Source organism: Sciurus vulgaris, assembly GCF_902686455.1.
Source record: "Sciurus vulgaris genome assembly, chromosome: 5".
NCBI lineage: Eukaryota > Metazoa > Chordata > Mammalia > Rodentia > Sciuridae > Sciurus > Sciurus vulgaris.
Window position 1 is genome coordinate 126497194 of NC_136465.1, and position 24110 is coordinate 126521303.

Sequence of the window (24110 nt, forward strand, 5' to 3'; positions counted from 1 at the left end):
CTCTTTTCTATTCTTGTTTTTCACTTTTTTCTCCTGGACTTCTGATTACACTGTTCAGACAAGTATCTGTGTGTCCTTATTTAGGTGATATGGCATGAGAAGAGGCCGAGGATGGCAGTGCAGAAAGGGAAAAGAAAAGGAGTAGGTTGGACTCCAGGCACTCTCCATGTGCTTGGACTTACCCAGTGCCTGATAAATTAGCAGTGAGGCAGCTTAACACACTTGACTCTGGAGCACAACTCTCCAAGTTCATATCCTAGTTCTGCCTTGTTGGCTGTATGATATTTGGCAAGTTACTTATGCTCCCTGTAACTCAGTTACCCCATCTCTAAAATGGGGTTAATAGTTTTGCCTCATAGAGTCGATGTTAGGACAAAAGAAGATAGTATATGTAAAACTTGAGTAGTGCTTAGTACATCATAATTGCTTAATAAATATCAGTTATTATGAGCTCCCATCTGCTCATTGGTTCATGAATTTCACTCCCTAAATATCACACACCCAACCTATAACAACATGGAAGAATCTGTAAAGTGTTATGCCAAAAGAAGACAGGCACAAAATAGTACATTGTGAATAATTCCATGTCAGAGGAATACTAAAACAGACTACACTAATCTATAATAGTGACAGAAAGCATATCATTAGTTGCCTGAAGCCAGGAGAGTAAGGGAACTGCCTACCAAAGGACACAATGTAGACTTCTGGGGTGATAGATATATTCCAAACTTTGAATAGTTTAGTATTATATGAATATATACTCATCAAAACTCTTCAAGCTATACCCTTAAATATGGGTACATTTTATTGTACATAATTCATAATTATACCTGAATAATTTCTTCAAATAAGACATACAAGTAGTCAATAAACACATGAAAAGATGTTCAACATCAGTAACCACTGGGGAAATGCAAATCAAAACTGCAATGAGGTATCACCTCCCATTCATTCAGATGGTTGTTATAAACACACTCACACACAATAGCAAGGGTTGGTAAGAATGAGAAATTGGAACACTTCTGCACTGTTAGTGTATGTATAAAATAGTGAGACACGATAGGAAACAGTACAGTGGTTTCTCAGAAAACTAAAAATAGAATTACCATATAATCCAGTGAAATAAGTCAGTCACAAAAAGACAAATGGTATGATTCCACTGATATGAGGCATTTGGATTAGTCAAATTGATAGAGACACAAAGTGGAATGGTTCCCAAGGGCTAGGACAGTGTGGTAGAGGATTAGGGAGTTACTGTTTAATGGGTTGCATTTCAGTTTTGCAAAATGACTAGAATTCTGGAGATGATAATGCTGATGGTTGAGCAACAGTGTGAATGTACTTAATTCCACTGAGATGTACACTCAAAAATGTTTAAGATGGTACCTGTCATGTGTATTTTACTAGGCTTTTTAAAAATTAGAAAAAAACTTCACAGATAAAAATAAAAGTCTAGAAAAGGGCATGAATAGAGAACTCTCATTATGCATTTATCCAGTCATTGAACTTATAACTACTGACTGCCAGTTCTATAGCAGGTACTATACTCGGTAATAAAATAACACCTTGAGCTGAGCAACACAGACAAAAGACATGAGTCTATATTCCTAAAACTTTCAGTTTAGTCAACCTATGAGAAAGAGTTCTCATAATTTGTTCTAATTGCAATAAAATGAAAAAGATGACTTTGAAGAAAAAACCCTATACCCCAATAAGTTGATTTTAAAATATATAAATATATATGCACATATATACATACATATATGTATATACATCTATACATAAATGTATAACATGTGTACATCTATACATATACATACATATGTGTGTGTATATAAATGTGCACGTGTATGTGTATGTGTGTGTGCATGTGCATGTGTGTGTTTGTGTGTGTAAAATTATCCATCTTTTTTTCCAGGAACCAAAAATAAATTTTCCTCTAATCTTCAGACCTTAGTGCGAATTCCTGAAAGAGCATTACACAACCTGTGTTCAGGGAAATCCAACACAAAGTTGGAAAACACAGCTTTCACTCAAGGACATGATAGCAATCATTTACATTTTTTTAAAAAAGTTTCTTAAAAAAGTAGGAATGGGGCTGGGGATATAGCTTAGTTGGTAGAGTGCTTGTCTCACAAGCACAAAGCCCTGGGTTCAAATCCCCAGCACCACAAAAAAAAAAAAAAAAAAGTAGGAATGTTGACATTTATTAGTCACATATGCTAATTTTGTGTAAATGAATATGAGAATAGATTTTGTGGAGGAAAAAGAAAAAAACATAAAACTACCAGGTCTTGATGGCATGATCAGGGAGAGGGCCATGGGTAGACCACTAAAGTGTGGAAAGACTCCAACAGGGACACTACCCATACGTCTTTTATCTCCTCCATTCACTCTGATCTTTCATATTTGATAACTGAATTAAAAGATCTTCTATTTTGGTCCATCTAAGAATATTACATTTAAAAATGTCTGCAACATTCTCAAGTGTGAAACAGAACATGAATGTTTTATTCCTAGTCTTCTGATCACATAAATTTTCACAAAAGAATAAATTTGATATCCCATAGGAATCATTTCCAAGACATGGTATATGCATTCATTGTCTCAGGCCTTACTTAGGGAGAATACAAAGATGAATAAGACACATACCTGTCCTGAAGAAGCATACATGTTGTAGTAAATAAGAAAACTGTGCCAATAACAATGGTAAAACACACAAGCATGCACACACACACACACACACACACACACACACCTATCTAATTCTTGAAGGAAGGCACATTCTTTTCTTCATATTTTCTTTAATTTTTTCCATATTTTTATTGGTGTGTTATAGTTGTTCATAATGGTGGGATTCATTGTTAATATTTGTACATGCACATGATATAATATAATTTGGTCAGTATCACCCAGTATTTTCCTTTTTTCTTCCCTCCTCCCTCCCCCAGTCTCTTTTCCTCTTACTCTACAGCTCTCCCTTCGATTTTCATGAGATTCAAGCTACTTTTATTTTCCTTTTTCCTCTCTTGCTTCCACATATAAGAGAAAACATACAACACTTGACTTTCTCAGTTTGGCTTATTTCACTTAACATAATGTTCTCAAGTTCCATCCATTTTCCTGCAAATGACATAATATTATTATTATTATTTTTTTTTTTTTTTTTGTAGAAGAGGAAAATTTATTTAAGGGCTTATGGTTTCAGAGGTCTCAGTCCATAGATAGCTGGCTCCATTCCTAAGGGCTCAAGGTGAGGCAGAACATCATGGTAGAAGAGTGGGGTGGAGAGAAGTGGCTCATGTGATGATCAGCAAACAGAGATAGAGATCTCTACTTGGCAAATACAAATTATACCCCAAAACCATGCCCCCAATGACCCACCTTCTCCAGTCACACCCCACCTGCCTCCAGTTACCACTCAGTTAATCCTATCAGGGGGGTTAATTCACTGATTGGGTTAAGTCTCTCACAACCAAATCATTTTCCTTCTGAATCCTCTTGCTTTGTCTCACATGTGAGCTTTTGAGGGACACCTCACTTCCAAAACATAACATTCTGCCCCTGGCCCCCAAAAGCTTACACTCATCTCATAATACAAAATACATTTTGTCCATTTCCATGAGTCCCCATAAATCTCAATAGTTCAAGATTGCCCAAAAGTTCAAGTCCAAAGTCTCTGAGACTCAGGGCAAGCTCGCATCATGAGCACCCATAAAATCAAAAGTAATTTACAAGTAACCAATATGTAAAGGTACAGAGTAAAATTTCCATTCACAGAAATAGGGGCAGAGAAAGAAGGGATAGGACCAAAGCAAGACTGAAATCCAGCTGAGCAAAAAAGTCCTGTAGCTCCATGTTAGATATCTGGGGTACATGGCATGGCAATGTTCTGTCTAAAAGGCTTATATAGCTCTGCCCCTGTGACCTTGTTGGTTACAGCCCAAGTGGTCTTTCAGTTGACTTCTCTCAACTTAATTCCTGCAGTCTTCCTCAGTGAATGTTCCACAGTACATGCATTTCTTAATCTTGGGGTTCTCCACTGCATCTTTGGCTTCCTCTTCACATCTCCATACATTGCCCTCTCAGGGGCTGCCCACGGGGACTCTGACCCTGCTATACTTTGCCCAACCTCCTAGGCCTTCCTTTGAAATCTTGGTGGAAGCCTCCATGACCCCCCTAATTCCAGCATTCTGCATTCCTGCAGAAGCAGTATCATATGGTTGACTCCAAGTCTGCTGACACTTGAGCAATAGTAAAGCCTCTAGGAACCCTGGAGTGTCTGGGTGGCTGAACACATTGAAAAAACTTCCTAGATCCCCTGTGCAAGAAGGGTGACCCACTGGTCTATTCTCAAGAGAATTTTTTACTTTTACTTCCTTGAGCCTGAGATGAATATGAACTTGCCAGCTCCCGAGATGCCCTCAAGTCATCTTTCTCATTGGCTCTGTGCAAAGTCTTTAGCATTTTTTTAATGTTTCTAACAACTGCAACTTTCTGAGCCCCAGTTTTACTTCCACCTTTCAAGTCCAAGTTTTTCAAATCTTTCTGCTCTGCTTTCTGTTTCTGATTATCACAATAGATTTGGCACCAGGAATGTCCATGTCACCATCTGAATGCTATGCTGTCTAGAGATTTCTTCCACCAGATTAAGAAGTCCATCACTTTTAAAATCAGTCTCACAAAAGGGCAAAAGACAGACAAATTCTCAGCCAGAATATAACACGAATGGCCTCTAGTCTAATTACCAATAGTGTCCTCCTTTTCTTCTAAACCCTCTTGATCCCTTCCTTCACTGTTCATTGTCCTATTGGCATTCTAGTCTTACGCACTCCCACCAGAATCAGCCATTAATCTCTACATAGAGCAACCTAAAGTATTTCCAATTTGTACTGCTATACATCTCAAAATTCCTCCCACCAATTCCAAAATGCTCCAAAAACTTATAAACCACATGGTCAAGTTAGTTACAGCAATGACCCCACTTCTCAGTACCAATATCTGTTTTAGTCACCTTTTTCACTGCTGTGACTAAAAGACCCAAACCAGAACAACTGTAAAGGAGGAAAAGTTAGCTTAAAGGTTTAAAATTTCAGAGTTTTCAATCCATAGACAGCCAACTCCATCCCTAAGGGCTCAAAGTGAGACTGAACATCATGGCAGAAGAGTGTGGTGGATAGAAGCAGCTTACACGATTATCAGGAAGCAGAGAAAGCTTCATTCTTCTTTATGACTGAATAAAAACTTCATTGTGTACATATGCCACATTTTCTTTATTCATCCATTGATGTACACCTAGATTAGTTCCATAGTTTGGCTATTGTGAATTGTAATGCTATAAACATTGGTATGCATGTATCATTACAGTATGCTGACTAATTCTTTTGGATAAATACTAAAGAGTGGTATAGCTGGATCATATGGTAGTTCCATTCCTAGTCTTTTAAGGAACTTCTGTACTGATTTCCACAGTAGTTGTACTAATTTTACAATCCCAACAATGTAAAAGTGAGGAACTGAATATCTTAACCACACTTGCATTTCTAATGCCTGCTACCATGCCTCACACAGATTAGAAATGCAACGAATGTCTGTTGAATTGTTAGAGAAAATACTATGAAATATGCCATAGAACTGCACTGGCCAATATAGTAGCCACTGACCATAGTGGCTTTATAAATGAACTAAGTTAAAATCAAAATTTCACTTCCTTAGTCCTTAGCCACACTGACGTACTTAATGGTTACATGTGGTTAATGTCTACCATACTGAACACCACAGATTATGAGACATCAAAGAAATTCCATGGACAGAACTGCCATAGAAAGATACTAAAGTTCTTCACTAAGGATGACAAGAAAGGCAGAAAGATGGTGTTTGAGATGAACCTTGAAGAATTGGTAGGATTTTAACAGGAGAAATGGAAGATGTACCCTAGAAAAAGTTTGGTTCATTTCATTTAACATGTTCTCAAGTTCCATCCATTTTCCTGCAACTGACATAATTTCATTTCAGGATATTCAAGTCATACCACAGGGCTCAAGCTTTTAGAAAACAGACTTCAGAAAGAAGATGAAGTGGTTAGCAGGCACTATGTGTTAGGTCTGGCCTTATTCTCTTTCTCTGCATCCTTCTTTTGCTCCACAGCCATGGCCACCTGCATCAGACTTGATTCAATAATAGAGATGCTTAAATGCTCTCCAGACCAACACTCTGGTGTTCAATATCCACACCCTTCTTCCTACCTTACCCTCAGGTGGCACTTTGGTTCTCCTACCTAAATGCACACTTTAAATCCAATCTCTGACTGTGTTCAGTTTGTCTAGGGAGATTTCTCTGGACCTTGACTGAAATTATTTTCCAGTCCTCACTCAGCTATTGGCTTTATTTTTGACAATCGTTGTGTCCTTGCTTCTGGACACAGATCTCACATTCCATGAAGGACCTGTTCCCACACCTTAAACAAACAGATCATCTTAGTACCAAATGCTTGTGCATCTAGTGTAATTTCACCCACATGCTGGAATACTCACATATTTCATTTTACCCACTAGAGATCACTCTCACTCTTGGTCAATATACCTTCTCCATGAGCTGGATCAGTTCTGACAAGCCCTTCTAGATGTTAATCCCTTGCTGATAACACTGCCTTGCTGAAATAAAGTCCAGGCCTATTCAAATTCAGAATCTGACAGAGTTCATTAGTGGAGTCTTAAATGCCAAAATGTTTATACTTAATTTAGTAAGGAGAGCCACAAGACATTTTTCAACAAAGAAGCCCACACAATCAGGGTTATTGACTAAATTAATACTACATATGGGAAGGAGTGGAGAGTTTTAGTTGGGTAGATAATAACCCCAATTTCTTTAGCTTTCCCACATGAATTCCATTTCCATTTTCATAATCAACATGGTTAGTCTTTGTAATGCTCATCCCTTTATTTTCCACAATTCTTCTCAAGTCCTAGAGTCAAAACTCGGATGTTGAATTCCTAACAGTATCTATCCAGTACTGACCATTTTAGAATCACGCAGCACCACATCATTCTTACCTGAATCTCAATGGTATCAGATATTTGACATATTTTTCTCTATGCTGATTCTGTTCTCTAATTAGGTTGATAGACCATCCTGATTTGCTTGACTGCTCAAGCTTTCCCATGCCCCAGGAACTTCCTCAATCCCAGGCAAACTGGAACCCTAGTCTGGGCAAACCAACATGTTTGGTCATCCTACATTTGTAGCACCTAGAATCTAAGAAGTGGCCAGGAAGGATTGTCTATGATGGTTGCGGGATTATCTATTTCACAACTGCTTAATAAGATGGGGGCAGCTATGCATGAGACCACTAGCCAGAATTGACACTACATATATCCATCAACCTGAGTTTGACCCTATGCAGGGCTCACCCCTTCACCTTGGCCTCATTAGCACCACATCATTAATCACCTGTGCTTCTTCACACCTTTACCTGAAACTGAAAATGAAGCATTTGTAACTTACCAAGTGAGAACTAGGTTGCCTTAATTTCCCAGAAGTCACATTTTTTATAAAATAACAGTCTTATACTCAAAAGTAATTTTTTTAAATTACATTTTAACTGTAGGGGAATCTGTATAGTAAAACTTCTTGAAATCTACTTTCCCATCTTACAACTCACATTCAAAAGCTTTCCCTCTAAAACTACTTTTTTTTTTTTTGGGGGGGGGGGGCAGGGAGGGGGCAGGTACTAGGGATTGAACCCAGGAGCATTTAACCACTGAATCACATTCTCAGCCCTTTATATTTTTTATCTTGAGACAGAGTCTCATTAAGTTGCTTAAGTCCTTGATAAGTTGCTGAGGCTGGCATTGCACTTGTGATCCTCCTGCCTCAGCCTCCTGGAACTACAGGCAAAGGCTACCTCACACCTCTTTGACTCTGCCAACCCAAACCATGTGAACCACTTTGCGCTAGAGCCACCCTCTCTCCCCAAACCCTATGTCCACACCCCCACATATACATTATTGATAACCTAACAAACTTTCAAGTTTTAAAACATTATTGCATTAAATTTAATCAACATTTTAAAATATAGCATCAGAACACACTCTATATTTTAATTTATGCTTTAATAACCTGGAAAAACAAGTTTTAAAGATTAAAAATGAAACACCTACTTTCCAGAAAAGTCTTTTCAGAATGAAATTTTTCTGGGCTGCCACTTTAAGTTCCGTAATTAAACAAAGTATCTTCCTCAAAGTATTGTCTTTAAGAAAGAGTTCAGATTTAAGTTGAATGAAGTGCTTAATTTTCTCCTCAGATCTACAAAGAAAAATGTCCATGTAAAATATAAGAAGAAAGCAGTTTAGGAATATCAGTGATTATTGACAGGTTTATAAAACTTTGTTACAAATGAAATTTTATTGTGGTTTTGTACCCCTACCCTTATTTCTCATCAGTCATGAAACTTACTACCCCCAGACTAAACTAAACTGTTTCTTGCTCTCCAAACTTACTTTTTACCCATTTCCTTTACTCAGACAGAACCCATACCATTCTCTCACTGTCTCTGGTAAACTTCAATCCCTCTTTCATAACCTAGCCCTAATATTTAACAAAATCCACAAATCACATTTAATATTATTTCCTTAATGTTTTTTTCTTTCAATCAATTCACATTGACTTAAAGAAGTTTATTTATATTTTATTTTTGTTCAAAGTAGTTGTACATGACAGTAGAATGCATTTATACATTTTGATAGATCATACATTAATGAAGTGTAATCCCTAATTTTTCTGATCATACAAATTATAGGATCACATCAGTCATGCAGTCATATATGTATATGAGGTAATTATGTCTGTTTCACTCTATTATCATTCCTACTCTCATACCCCTTCCCCTCCCTTCACTTACAATAAATTTATTTATAAAGAAAACTTATATTGCTGCTTGACAGGGAAAACCAGTATAACTTGGCATAAATATCAGGTAATGGTGAAAACAGCATGAAAGCTACACAGATTATTTTTTCTCTTTTTATTAGTGCATTATTATTATTTATTTTTATTTGGTGCATTATAATTATACATAAGTTCCTCCTCTTCCCCCCCCCACCTCCTCCCTTCCCTTGATCCCTTTCCTCTACTATTTTCCCTTCTATTTTCATGAGATTCCCTTTTTCTATTCCTTATTTCTCTCTAGCTTCCACATGTAAGAGAAAACATTTTAATCCTTGACTTTCTGAGTCTGGCTTATTTTACTTAGCATGATGTTCTCCACTTCCATCCATTTACCAGCAAATGACATAATTTTATTATTTATTTCTCAGTAAAACGTGTGTGTGTGTGTGTGTGTGTGTGTGTTCATGTGTCACATTTTCTTTATTCATTCATCTGTTGACACCAAGGCTAGTTACATAACTTGGCTATTGTGAATTGTGCTGCTATAAACATTGAAATACAGGCATCACTATAGTATACTAATTTCAGTTCTTTTTGATAAATACCAAGGTGCAGAATAGCTGAATTATATAATGGTTCCATTCCTAGTCTTTTTGAGGAATCTCCATACTGCTTCCAATAATAATTATACTAATTACATTCCCAACAACAATGTAATTGTAACAAGTGTTCCTCTCTCCACACTTGTTCCCAGCACTTAATGTTATTTATATTCTTGATGATTCCCATTTTAACTGAGTGAGATGAAATCTCATTGTAGTTTTGGTTTGTATTTCCCTGATTGCTAAGAATGTTGAATATTTTTTCATATATTTATTGGCCATTTGCATTTCTTCTTTTGAGAAATGTCTATTTAGTTCATTTTTCCATTTATTGATTGGATTATTTGTGTGTGTGTGTGTGTGTGTGTGTGTGTGTGTGTGTGTGTGTGTAAGTTTTTATGGTTGTTGTTGTGTTGTGTGCTGAGGATTGAGCCCAAGACCTCATGCATGCTAGGTGTTTTATGACTGAGCTATATCCCCAACCCCTTTTTGAGTTCTTTATGTATTCTCAATATTAATGCCTTGTCAAAGGAGTAGCTAGCAAAGATTTTCTCCCATTCTGTAGGTTGTCTTTTCATGCTCTTGTTTCCTTTGCTGGGCAGAAGTCTTTTAATTTGATGTCATCCCACTTATGGCTTTGCGGTTTTATTTCTTGAGTTTCAGTGGTCTTATTATGGAAGTCAATGCCCATACCTATATGCTGAAGTGTTGACCCTAGGTTTTCTTTTATCATTTGCCAAGTTTCTGGTCTAATTCATAGATCTTTGATTCACTTTGAGTTGACTTTTGTGCAAGGTGATAGGTACAGATATAATTTCATTCTTCTCCATATGAATATCCAGCACCATTTGTTAAAAAGACTGTCTTTTCTCCAACCTGTTTTTTGGCACCTTTGTCAAGGATCAGATGAATGTATCTGTGTGGATTTTTCTCGGTGTCCCCTACTCTGTTCCACTGATCTTCATGTTTTTTTTAAACATTTTTTAGATGTTTATACACCTTTATTTTTTATCTTTTTATTTTTTATTTATTTATATGTGGTGCTGAAAATCAAACCCTGTGCCTTACACATGCTAGGCAAGCATTCTACCACGAAGCCACAACCACAGCCCCTTTATGTTTGTTTTTATGCCAGTACCATGATGTTTTGTTACTAGAAAAGCTACACAAATTCTAAGTAAATGCTACATATTCTGAGCTTGAGGTCTCCTCTCACTTTGCAGAAAAAAACAGATGAGCATGTGTTAGAGAGCTGTCCCTAGTGGCATCAAGTCAAGAGCTACTCTCTGAGGAGAGCAGACTAGCTAGAGAAAAGAATCATTTTTCCACTATGGAATTCAAGTTGATTCAGGCTATGTCAGAGTGCTACCTGAAATCAGCTCCCCTCACTGATCCACATGGTTCAACACATCAGAAAAAGCTGCCTTAGCTTAAAAGGCCAACACCTTCTGCTTTCCCTAACCCTTAATCCCTTCAACAAATGTAGGGTTTTTTTCACACTTCTGGTATCACGCTAATTCCATTTTGCCCCAGTGTATTTATTTGGGTACGTGATCTTGGCTCCCTGGCTGATTTTTAGCAACCTGAAAAACAAATGTTATCAAATTAAATATCGTTTCCATCTCACACTGTGCTCAGCAGTAACAGCTTGCATGTAACCAGGCACTGACTAGCAGGCTCCAGCTTGAGCACTTTTCATAGACCAGCTCTTTCACTGAGCTAGCTCTCACTGAGGGGATTGAACTGGGAATCACTTTGCATTGTGTAGAAAGCCAGAGGGAATAGGTAACCTGTTCACACTCAAAGAACTAGGGATTTAGGACACTGGGCTGCAAATAACAGCAGGAAGAACATAACATGTTCTGTGTGGCTGATGGAATCTTGGCACCTCTGACTTGAAGTAAAAAACTATCTTGCCCTCTCCTCCAGAAATTCATAATACCAGCCTTTTGTCTCCATCCTACTACATGCCACTACTTCCCCCTTAATTTATAAAAGTATCTCAGATATTCTCTTCTATTCAATCAATGAGCCTCACCTATTGATCCCAAAATTAAGACTTTCTAAAAAAGCAGCGTATTTTTCTAGTGGGAACATGGAGATAAAATGATCATTACAAATTCGGCAATAGTAATCCTAGAGGCAGAAAAACATGACAATTGTGAGCATGAGGGCTGGACCTACCCCTACTAAACTAGATAATTAGCACGGAAAAGTTAACTGCCTCCCTGTGCCTCAGTTGCCTCTTCTGTATGATGAGGATGATGACATTGCCCACTGTGCTGATACTTTAGTTAATGCATGTTCTTCACACATGACAAGTGTTTAATAAATGGACTCTAAATAAAGATCCTGCTTCCCTATACATCCACTTCTAATTACTATCATATTTCATTAAGAAAAAAGAAAACTATAAAATCCCTCTACTCTCTGAGAACTCCCAAAACAATAGAAATGTCGTTTTCAAAAAATGAATGAGCTTAGAAAAGCAAAAACTCAGATAAAATACAGAATCAGCAAAATTACTTTGAAATTAATTTTCCACTTTTCCCATTCAGAGTCAGCAATTTGTTAAGACCCATAATAAACAAACTTGTTAATCCTTTGCTACCTGTGATAATAGATTGTAATGCCAAACTAAAACTTGAAAACACCAAAACATTTTTCAGAGGAAAAAGCATGCTAATCTCTTCATGCTAAAAATTAATTCATGTAAAAATTGAGGTCTCATATATATCATAAATTTAAGTAAGATTAGGCATTCTATATCACTACAAACAAATGACCAAAATTACAATTTGTTTGGACAAAGAATATTTACTTTTACACAAATTATAAACTTCATTTAACTAATTTAAATAAGAAAATGTGCCACAAGGCACCATTATTCAATTTAGGAGTAAGAGAAGAATATATATTAATGTTAACAGGTACTCTATATTTTCATTGGTTAGAAAACATAATTCATAAAACAATATTGCAAGAAAGATCCTCAGTCTAATGATAAGCTCTATTTTTCCTGTATCATTTTAATTTTTCCAGACATTTAATATAAATAATACCTTACATTTATTAAAAAAAAAAAAACTTTAGAGCTGGAAAAAACTTTTCAAAGATTATCTCAGAATTGCTTTGTGTTAGGTTTACAATGTCCAGATTACACAACTGTCCAGTCTGACACACAGTTCCAATTAGACTGAAGGTGTCCTGCAGGTAAACACCATTTCTTGTGATTATCGTGTCCTTCATAGTATTCCTTAAATCACTGCATTTTAACTATTTCAGGATTTAAATCTGTAAGAAACATGCTTTTCCTCAGTCAGAACAGAAACAGTGGTAGAACTTTCCCTCTTGCCTTCAGGGATAAATGCCACATATACAAAGAGTATATTTTATAATAGAATTAGCCTGAAACTCTCTCTAAATAAAGCACTAAAATGAAAACTCAAAGTCAGGTGCGGTAGTGCACGTCTATAATCCCAGCAGCTTGGGAGGCTGAGGCAGAAGGATCACAAGTTCAAAGCCAGCCTTAGCAACTTAAGGAGGAACCTCAGCAACTTAACCACATACAAAATACAAAATTAAATACAAAATACAAAATTTTAAAAAATAAAGAACTGAGGGTGTGACTCAGTAGTTAAGCACCCTTGGGTTCAATCCCTGTTACCAATAAATAAATAAATAAAATTAAAACTCATACTTTTTTACAATATAGGCCATCTGTACAGTCTTTTATTTTTTAAAGAAATCCCAAACTTTATGTCCTTTAACACTTACATACATTGAAATTCATCTCAAAAATGAATATTTTCTTACAAAATTATTACTATCACAATCAAAATTACAGAAAATTCTTTTATATTATCTAATACCCAGTTCATTTTATAATTCTTCTATTGTCTTAAAAATGTCTTTTTATATTTGGTCTGTTAAAATCAAGATTTTTTTTTTTTGCCTGTTCATAACATAAATTTTATTATTGATTTTAAACTTTTGTTCCAACATGTAAGCAAAGCACAACACTTATGATTATGGTTATGAATATACTTTGCATGTGTATGCAAATGAAAAATTACAGGTGACGAGGTCAGGAGGTGGCTTTCACATATGAAAGAGAATAAAGGTAGATGTTCTTATAAAAAATTATGGTATTAAGAGATGCCATCTACAATTGATAAAGTGAGAAATTAAAAGGTGACCATCATAGGGGCAGAGTGGCCCACACCTGTAATCTCAGTGACTAAAAATCAAGATCTTAATAAGAGACTTCTTATATTTACTTGTTATGTTTCTTAAGTTTTTTTAAAGATTTTTGAGAATGGGAATTTTCAAACATACACCGAAAAATGGAGAAAATTATATAAAGAATTCCCATGTACCCATTACTTAGCTTCAATAATTTTCAACAATTTAAACAAGTTAGTCAATCTTGTTTTATCTATTCCTTTACACACACACTCTTTAATAACTGAGGTAAAATAAATGCAACATGAAATTTACCAGTGTACTCATTCTTTAGGTATAAATTCAGTGTCGTGATGTGCATTCACAGTTATGCAACTGTCACCACTACCGATTTCCAGAACTTTTCTGCATTCCACACAGAAAGTCTGTCCTGACTCTCCATTCATCATTGCCTCCAGTCCCTGGTAACCCCTATTCTATTTTTTCTCTCTGTGAATTTGCCTATTCTGGGTACCTCATATAACTGAACTAGTACAATATTTGTCCTTTTTTACTGATTTATCTTACTTAGAATAATGTCTTTAAGGTTCAGCCACATTGAAACGTGTCAGAATTTCCTTTTCTTTTCTTTTTTTGTGTGGTACTGAGGATTGAACCCAGGGCCTTGTGTATTGCAAAGCAAGCACTCTACCAACTGAGCTAAATCCCCAGCCCAGAATTTCCTTTTCATTGCTGGCACACCCATGCTTTTACGTTGGATTCACGTTTAACTGTTTTAACAAAAATACTTCATAGATGCTGCTGTAATGCTTCATATCATCAAATAATGAGGTGCACCAAGACTGAGTGTCCCACTTAAACAACGCTAAGACTAATAGATGGGTTCAGTCATATACAACGCGATCACTGCATTTTGAAGTTTTGAGTCACCTTTCTATCTAATGGTTTCATCCACTGAGGGTTGTTGCATGAATCTATTATTTCATTAGATTTGTGAAAATAGTAATTTTCTAGTTGTTAAAGCTTCCACATTCATTACTGGAATTCTGTAAGAGGAAATTTTCCCTTATCAAATGGGGTTACTTGATTATCACAAACTGATTACAGTTAAAACAGGTTAATTCTTTCTGTTTGCTGACTTAGTAAGGGACTGTTGCCTCATGTTTGATGTGTTTTATTTCTTTGGTGGAGGAACAGGGAGAGCCTTCCCTCTAGAGACGTTATTATATACTTCTGAATTTTTACATATTCATTGTATTTCAATCACTACATTCCTTATGTTTTCTGAGAGGCTCAAGTTGTCCCTTCTTGAGCAAACTCAAAGGACATGTGTTCCTACATCCTTTTAGTCAGGGACCTTGTTCTCTTTGCTTTCTGGTATCAGCTGTTTCAGACTCATTTTGTGTTTCCTGCCCCAGACCCCAAAGCAGCCGTTCCTCTAAAGAACTTTGGTTCCTTTTTTGTGGGAAATGAATATGCATCTTTTAAGATTAACTTACTCTTAGCTTATTTACATGATCATCAATCTCTCAAAACTTGCCCATATCAAAATATCGAAATTGTTGACATCATCAATTCACTTAGTACTTACTATGTGCAAAGTACTATTTTAAGTAAGAAGAATACCTAGATTAAGAAGCTGTATTTCCTGCCTTTTGAAAGCTCACAATCTAATGAAAGAAATGATCAAATCACGAGTAAATACAATATGAGGCCAACCTGTGATAAGAATGTAATAGAACTTTGAAGTCTGAATAAAATCCAGACCCCTTAACTTTGCATATAGAGCCTTTCATGATCTGGTCTCAGCCTCTAATCTCATTTATTCATTCATTCTATAAAGGTTTATTGCAGCCTACCTATATGCCAGGGACCAAGGTATAGTTTCTTCCCTTAAGGAGTAAGCTGTATAATAGGGCAGTAAATAATCAAATAAGCAATTGTAACACAGACTGGTAAAGGTTTTTAGAGAAAAGAAGAGATAAACTAAGATTCAATGTGTTGAAGTTATTCACAACAGGGAAGAAGAGATGAGAGTAGGATTCCAAAAGAGGACCATCATGTTAGGCCCCATAGAGAAGAGAACAGAGTTTTTTCTTAGAACTGTGAGAAGTTCAATTGGAGCAGCAATTTAGTGCAGAAGTGTAGGGGACACAACAGCTGAGGATGGAAAAATTAAAAGAGACATCATAAATATCATTGGAATGTTGAGTTGAGAGTTTTACCTAAGGACAATGGGGAGCCATTCAGAGGCCTTCTGGAATGAATTATTTACATGAACAGATCTGTGCTTCAGAAGATCTCTCTGTTGTAATGGAGAAAGAGTTAGAGAGGGGGGCAAGAGTAAAGACAAAGAGATCAGCTAGGAAAGTACTGTTGAAGCCCAGAACAGTGTTTATTGGACCGGAGCAAGTGGCAAAGGAAAGAAGTGGATGTTAACCAGATACACAACAAATACTGTGGTGATTGGCTGGGTATTGGGGAGGGTGAATGTGAGAGAAGAAGTAGTGTAATTTCCAGGATTCTAGCTCAGGGGATCCAAGGATAATAACATCATTCTCTATGTTAGGAAACACAGGAAGGTCAGGTCTCAGAAGGAAGATGCTGACTTTAAGGATCCCATGTAAGAGATGATGTCCAATGGATATCTTTGTTTATAGACCTAAAACTCAGGGCAGAGAGTCAAGGTAGAGGTACAAATATGATATAGTCACCCACACATACAATATAGAATTAGGACAGGTAAAGAACAAAGAAAAACCCCATGCAGCTCTACCACACATCACTACTTACCTGTATGGCTTTTGACTTCTGAGCTCACTAGCATATAAGGGATCTTGTAAAAGAGTAGCTTTCTAAAAGAGAAAAAAAGTGGAAATTGTTAGAAATTTTGTTTACTGAAAATCAATTACCCCTACTGTTAGTCAATATCATGGATCTACTCTTTAATCCCTTCTGTGGTACATGATTTGTTTATATCATTTATTCTAGTATTTTATAACACCACAGGGAGTTTTTTCATAATCTAGTTTTTTCAAAGTTTTAAACCTTACATTTTTTCAATATAAAATAAGTTATCAAATTCAAACAGTACATAAATACGTAAAGTAAAAGATGAAAGTTCTGTGTTTCTCCTTACCCCTTCCATTCCACTATTCAAAGTAATTATTACTGGCTTGATTTACGCCCTTTCAAATGTACAAAGATACATATATTATATCATATGCATTTATAACATTCATATATTATGACATGTTTTAATAATATGGATTTAATCCTAGCTAAATTATATCACATGTATTAATCTGGGACCTAATTTTTTAATCATTTAATATATAGAGGACAGTTTTTCATGTCTGTCTATATAGATCTGTTACAATATTTTTAATGATTACCTAGTAGTCCATATCATAGATACACAATATTTCTCTTAACTACTCCCTTATTGAAATGGGGAATACTTTATACTTTTATTAACTATTCTCCTATTGTAAAATTAATGTGATTATTGTTCCTTAAACCTTTAGTTTTATTCCCATTTGTTCTCAGTCCTCAAAACAGACATATAGTGTTTAGCAAGTTCTCCAAGTAATCTTTTCTCTGTGTTGAGGCTTCAGAGACAGATCAGAAGGAATTCTGAGCCCGGCACAGTGGTGCACAACTGTAATACCAGAGTCTTGAGAGTCTGGAGAAGGATTGGCATTCAAAGCCAGTCTCAGCAATTTAATGAGCCCCTAAGCAACTTAGTAAGACCCTGTCATTAAAAAGTGAAAAAACAAAAGGGCTGGGATGTGACTCAGTGGTAAAATGCCCACCCCCCCCAAAAAAAAGGCAGAATTCTGAAACGTTGCTGATTTGCAATTCCAAACATGCTTACCCCTGTCTTAATATCAGAGCAGAGTGATAAATGGTGTTCTCATTTTTATTACTACTTCCATCATTATTCTATGTTTTAAAAAGAAACTAAAGCCAGGCATGGGGGCACTAGCCTATAATCACAGCTACTCAAGGAGCTGAGGTAAGAGGATCTCAAGTTTGCAGGAGGATCTCAAGTTCAAGGCCAGGCTGGGCAACTTAGGAAGATCCTTTCTCAAAATGAAAAAAAAAAAAAAAGTCTGTGGATGTAACTTAGTGGTGAAGTATCCTTGGTTCAATTTCCAGTATCAAAACCAAAATGAAACAAAATCTTTCTTTTTACTGCACTCTAAATGTTTATGTTTGCCTTAAATCTAGAATTTAATTTAGGATATGCCTTCATTATTTAGCCTTCAAGCATTATCTTCACAACACTAAAGGGCAAAGAATTACCATATTTCATCTTTGTAGAATCAGAGATGTTAAACAACCCAGAAGTAATTATTATTGGTAAAAGTTACAGATAAAATGCACTATGGACAGAGACCTAACTCTTTGGACACCCTTAAAATCAGGATGAGTGCTACTAATTTCTAATTGGATGACTTAGATTAATTCTGTGAAAAGTATACAGTTAAAATGTCTAATCCCTCTTCTTAAGGACATTTCCCTACTTCATCATGATAGATCATTCAGGATCTCAAGGCACAAGAGATCAGTTACCTCAGAAAATCCTGACTGAGATAGATGATTTTTCCCCAAATTTCCTAAAACTTATGAAAACATCACCAAGACTTACCAAAGATGACCAATCTGATGAACAATTCAACAAGGTCAAGAAAAGTCACAACTTTTAAATTGTTTCTATTGAATTATTATCTTAATGTTACTAGAATGAATACTAGCCCAACTCATTTATATGCAAAATATTTGCTTAGTCATTTTCCATCTTTCAAGAGATAGAATATTATTTTCATGATAGTATCTACTAACTCATAAAAATTGTACTCCTCCAAACAAATTGAGTTTGGTGGTCATTTTCATTAAAAAAAAAAAAATCCAATTATCTGGGTTCAAATCCCAGCTACACACTAGCTATGTGACCCTTCACATACTTAATTTATCTGTGCCTCAACTTCCTTACCTATGACTTTGGAATAACATCCCACCTCATAGGGTTGTTGTGTAGATAGACAGGTTAATATCTTTTTTAAACAAAAATATAGAAGACCATTGTTTTACACAGAGCTCCTGTACAAGACCTAACCGATCAGATCAAACCAAAATGAAATCACTCCTGTCAAATGCTGTGTGCTCAAATTGAAACTTTAAGGATGCAGACAGATCCCAAAACATGTTTTTTGTCCTAAAAACAGGATGATTCTAGTTTACCTGTCAAGGTAACAAGGAAATTCCCTCTATTTTAACCCTTACAGAAAAACAAATCTGAAGTAACCTGACATAAACCATTTCTTTCCTGTTGTTCTGTTTCCTCTTTCCCATCTTATAGGACCCAATGTTATGCTGTTGCCCAGAGGGAACTCTCATATTTTGTAAAATGGAAGCTTCCCCAATTCATAAATTGCTAATAAAAGTCTATGGAATCCATAACCAAACTTATAATTTTGTCTTTTGACACCATAAAGCATCAGAACAGAAACTACTGGATAACAATACATGTTAGTAATTGTTATTGCATTTATTATTGGAAGGGTTATACATAGCTTTATAGGTATGAGTTGGTCAGACTTGTCCCAACTATGCCTCTGCTACAGAGTTAAAAAGTAGTAATGAAACCAGAAGTTAGTTAATTCAGTGAAGCACGAACAGTTATTTTTAAATACTTATACGAATATTTTAAAAAGTCAATTAAATTGATTTTCCTATTAGAATATAGAGTTCTTTTAATAGACCAGGTTTTACTCTATTTGTGATTTGTTTATATTTTTAATTTGGACAAAGCTGTTTAAAAATTTAGAGGAGAATTTTAAATATTTTGTCTTCTGAATTTTGCTATGAGGAACAAAAAACTAGTTATCTTGAAGTTTTCACAATTTTTAGTCTTTTATAAAACCCTTGCTTCATAGTTTTTCCGAATAAAACAGCTTCTTATACTTACTAATATTGTTGGAAGATCAATAATAAAAATTACTACCAAAGATAACTTAAAAGTATCACATTTTTTAAATCAGTTGCTTATTTTCTTAAACTAATCCAGATGTTAAAAAAAGATCCCCAAGTGGGAGTTCTGATTCTTCCCCTAAAGTTACTTTATAATCTTGAGTAAGTCACTTAAAATTTTTGTGCTTCAGTTTCCTGGTATATAAAATAGGTCTTAGACTAAGAATTTCTAGAAAAAATTATTTGGTTCTATAACAATGATTCCTGTTACCTATTTTCAATAGTGCAGAAAATAAATAAAGAAACATAGCAACAGTGTTGAATTTTATCTAAGGTTCGTGTCACCCCAACTAACTGCAAAAGGCTACCTGGTAAGACTCATTGATGACTGTCTTACTTACCTACCTCTACAAAATTCCAGGTTCTTCTTTTCTTCAAGTCTTTCCTCATTAATGAGCACTTCTCCCTGTGCAATAGTCTAAATAAAATCATCTCCTTCAATGTCCAGTATATTTTTGGGGGTGTTTGGGGCTAAACCCAGGGGAGTTCTACCACTGAGCTACTGCTAAATTGCTCAGACTGGCCTTGAATTTGCAATCTCCTGCCTCAGCTACTCAAGTCACTGGGATTACAGATGTGCAACACCACACCTGGTTTTTCCAGTGCATTTGTCTTTCACAATATTATTAAAGTCCTGGGCTAAATTTCCAAAACAGGGAAGTAGAGTCACAAAGGCATGTTTGTGCAAATAAATAAATAAATAGGTCAAGGTTAACTTATGAGGATACTTACTATGATGTAATTGTTCCATGAACTTTTTAAGTGCAGAAATATTGATGAGGTTGTGGAAATAACATACAAATGAAGTTCCAACTCCTTTTTCTCTAGGTTTGAATTGCTCTGTAAATGGGAACCTAGGAGGGAATTTCCTGAATGAAACTCATTTTTGTTCCTAAGGCACTTGAAAAGGAATTCACTTGAAGAGTTTTTGTGATCTGGAAGTCCCTGGAATTCTTTTATATTTGTTGTGCAAGATGTCAAGCCAACAGCCTTGCCAGTAGCTGGTGTGGACTGACAGGTCCTCCTGGGGGGTATAGGTAAGGGTCGAAAGGCACCTTGGCCATGAAAGGATGGCTTCTTGAGGTCTGAAGGTGAACACAGAGTTGAGTCCTTGGATGGTGTGCTGCTCTCTTGATGGTACCTGTGAGTAGAATTTAGTGTTAAATATGACATTCAGAATTTAACACTAAGGAACAAAAAGAGCCTGATGGGCAATTGAAACTAAGATTGGGAAAGCATCTATTTTCACATAAATGGAATGCTTGGTAAGAGAAGGGAGTGATTTGACCTCACTTGCTATTTCCCACTGACTACAAGAAATATAGCATAAAATTCCTTTTATACTTTCCTATTTTTGGAAACTAAACTCTACCAAATGAATTATAAAGGAGCGCTTTTTCAATTGAAAGCATTGTGCCTACCCTTTGTGGAGCCCCAGTATTTTCACTGAAAGGACTTTTTCATTCTGGTTTTTAACCTGATTGCCATTTTGTCGTACATTCTGAAGATCCCATAAGAAAAAACTATTCAAATATAGATATAATTTTTAATGCTGTTTTCATTAATTCACACACTCTTCTGATTTTTCCAGAATCATCTCAATCGCATCAGCCCTTTTTTCAGCATCAGTGCTGTGTCCCATCCCTTCAAGTTCTCCATGCTCTCCACCTCACCACAACCTTCCCCTGCTACGCAGCACAAAGTAGTTGGAGAAGACAGGGACTTGTATTTCAACCCGGATCTGCTACCCAGTGGTTCTGTGTCCTTTGTTAAACAAAGTTTAAGGAAGGCCATTGTTTTGGACTAGCCTCCTACACTAGGCCCCTGCAGGTCAGATACCACAATGGAGTCACTTGTGCTGAGTGTCACATACTCAAACTCCACCTGATTCAGCATGAAGAGGCAATCCCCTCTGCTTTGACCCTTTTTGTTCTGTTTCTGCTTTCTTAGCCCTTTTCTGTCTATAAAGCCAACCTCCTCCACTCAGATCATCAGAATACTCATCCTACTTTATAGAATGAGGTGCTGACTGATTATAGAATCACAAATAAAACCAATTAGATCTTTAAACTGATTTTTTGGTAATTGTCTTTTGACACCACAGTTGACCTAAGCCTCAATTTCCTAGTTTTAAAATAGGAAAAATAGCAATAATCCCCTAGGGCTTCTGTGAGGATTTAATAAGAAAATACACTTAATGTGTTTGTGACACTGGAGACAAGTGCTAGCTGTTAATATCACCCTATATTGTCTTCAGTTGATGGTTTATCTTTTTATATTAAGGTATCTATGTCTCCCTAAGATTGGAACCTGCAAGAAAGTGGAAAGCCACTTTCTTTTTATTAGTTTTTAATTCATTCACTAGTTCTAAAATTCATTCATTGTCTATACAGTGCTATTGACTGAGCTCATTTCTAATCTAAGCTCCCTTCCCCACTGACCCTGCACACACACGTGCGCACACACACACACACACAGAGTAGTCATCCCAGGTCTCCCATCCATCCCCCTTAAAACCACCCCTTGCCAAACTCAGGCTTAAGAATATGTATATGGCATTGTGTTCCCAGAATAGGGTCTGAAAGGAAGAGTTGCCCTGCAGAGTGGGACATGGCATAACAAGATTTTAAGTATGCAATGGACAAACTACTATATGGGATACACAACCCCTGAATGCTGTTCAGTAAGTGTCGTGCATTACCCTGTTCTCTTGATAGGATTCTAATATTAGATAACAGTGTTATTTAAGTGTCTAAGAATATAAGATGCTCACACTAGCATTTTTGAATAAAGGAATGTTGGAGATTGAAATTTTATTATGTCCCCCCCTCCACCACCACATTCATATGCTGAAAATCTAATCTTCAATTTGATAATACTTATAGGTAGGGCCTTTGGGAAGTGACTGTGAAAGTAAATCCCTCATAAATGGAATTAGTGTCTTTATAAAAGAGACCCAGAGACCTTTTTTAGCTCTTTCCATCAGGTGATGGAAACAAGAAGTTGTCAATCTGCAACCCAGAGGGCCCGTACCATGTTGGCACCCTGATCTCAGACTTGGAACTGTGAAAAATGAATTTCTGATATTTATAAGCCACTCCATCTATGATACTTGTTATAGCAGCCCAAACTGTCTGAGACAATGACTATATTTAGCTTAGGAATGAATGAATGATACATATTTCATATCTCTTTATAGTAATGCATATTTTTCTTTTCTTTTTCTCCCCCCCTTCTTTTTTTTTTTTTTTTTTTTTTTTTTTGCAATGAAGGGATTATACCCAGGGCCTAGAGCATGCTAGACAAGCAGTCTACCAGTGAGCTATAACCCAAGTCCTACTGATATAATTCTTGGTTTTAACTTGGTAAAATTTATAAACTGCTTAATTAACTCTTGTAATCTACAAGGTAAGAATTACCTTTGAAAATAAGAGGATTTGAAAAATGCTGTGATATTTCCAAATGCTCTGAAAAAAAAATTTTTTTTTTTTAAAGAGTAGGATTTATCCAAGTGAGAAGAAAAGAGACAGAGCTCCCACAGGACAAGAGGGGACCTGATAGGGGTTGCGCTAAATCTTATTTTCAACATATATTTACATGACTTTTTATGTGCCAAATGTAACTAAATCTGACGCATGTTGTAATTTCATGTAAAGTTGCATTTAAGTCAGTTTTAAAAATTGAATGCTGGGGGTTTCAAGATGGCGGCCTAGAGGGTGGCTGCATTTCATGTTGCTCCAGGACTCAGGATTCAAAAGAGGAGATACTGAGACGCTTGGGACCAACTCAAAGCAGCCGGGTGACTCTCACCCCCTGGGGAGGCAACCCGGATGGGACGGTGGTCCCGGAACGCAGGAAACTGTGAAGTAGAACTGCCGGCGAGACGCCCCTCCCTCCGCTGGAGCAGTGAACTCGGACAGCTGGGAGCGCCGTAAAGGAGGCCGCTCGGCACAGCGCTGGGACTCGGAGCAACCACTGGGGCTCCGGCGGCTGCCCAGGGGAAGAGTGGCGAGGAGAGCTGTGTGGACTCAGAACACCGGGGCCTGCCCTGAGGAGGAGGAGGAGCGTGGCCACTTGGATTCGGAGTGACTGCACCAGAGCTACAGGCGGTTGCCAGAAGAGAAGCCGCGCGGCGAGCTGTTTGGACTCAGAACGACGCTTCTGAACACCGGGGCCTGCCCTGAGGATGAGGAGGAGGAAGAGGAGCGCGGCCGCTTGGATTCGGGTGACTACACCAGAGCTACAGGCGGTTGCCAGAGAAGGGGCTGCGTGGAGAGCTGTTTGGACTCAGACCACTTCTGAACCCCGGGGCCTACCCAGAGGAGTAGGAGGAGGAGGAAGAGGAGCGCGGCGGGGCGTGTGGACTCGCAGTGACTGCATTAGCGCTCCAGGCGGCTGCTC

General features: G+C 36.8%; 1 protein-coding gene across 2 annotated transcripts in view; it reads right to left on the bottom strand.

The window, feature by feature from the left end:
- The window catches only part of LOC306660935 (uncharacterized protein C12orf56), a 91955-nt gene that overhangs the window by 22524 nt on the left and 45321 nt on the right, over positions 1-24110 (bottom strand). For both annotated transcript variants that reach the window (XM_079139682.1, XM_079139681.1), the window contains exons 4-6: positions 20442-20850; positions 16467-16528; positions 8160-8304 (exon numbers count right to left, since the gene is read on the bottom strand). In XM_079139682.1, coding sequence (XP_078995808.1) covers positions 8160-8304; positions 16467-16528; positions 20442-20850 — 616 coding nt within the window. The remainder of the gene's footprint in view (positions 1-8159; positions 8305-16466; positions 16529-20441; positions 20851-24110) is intronic.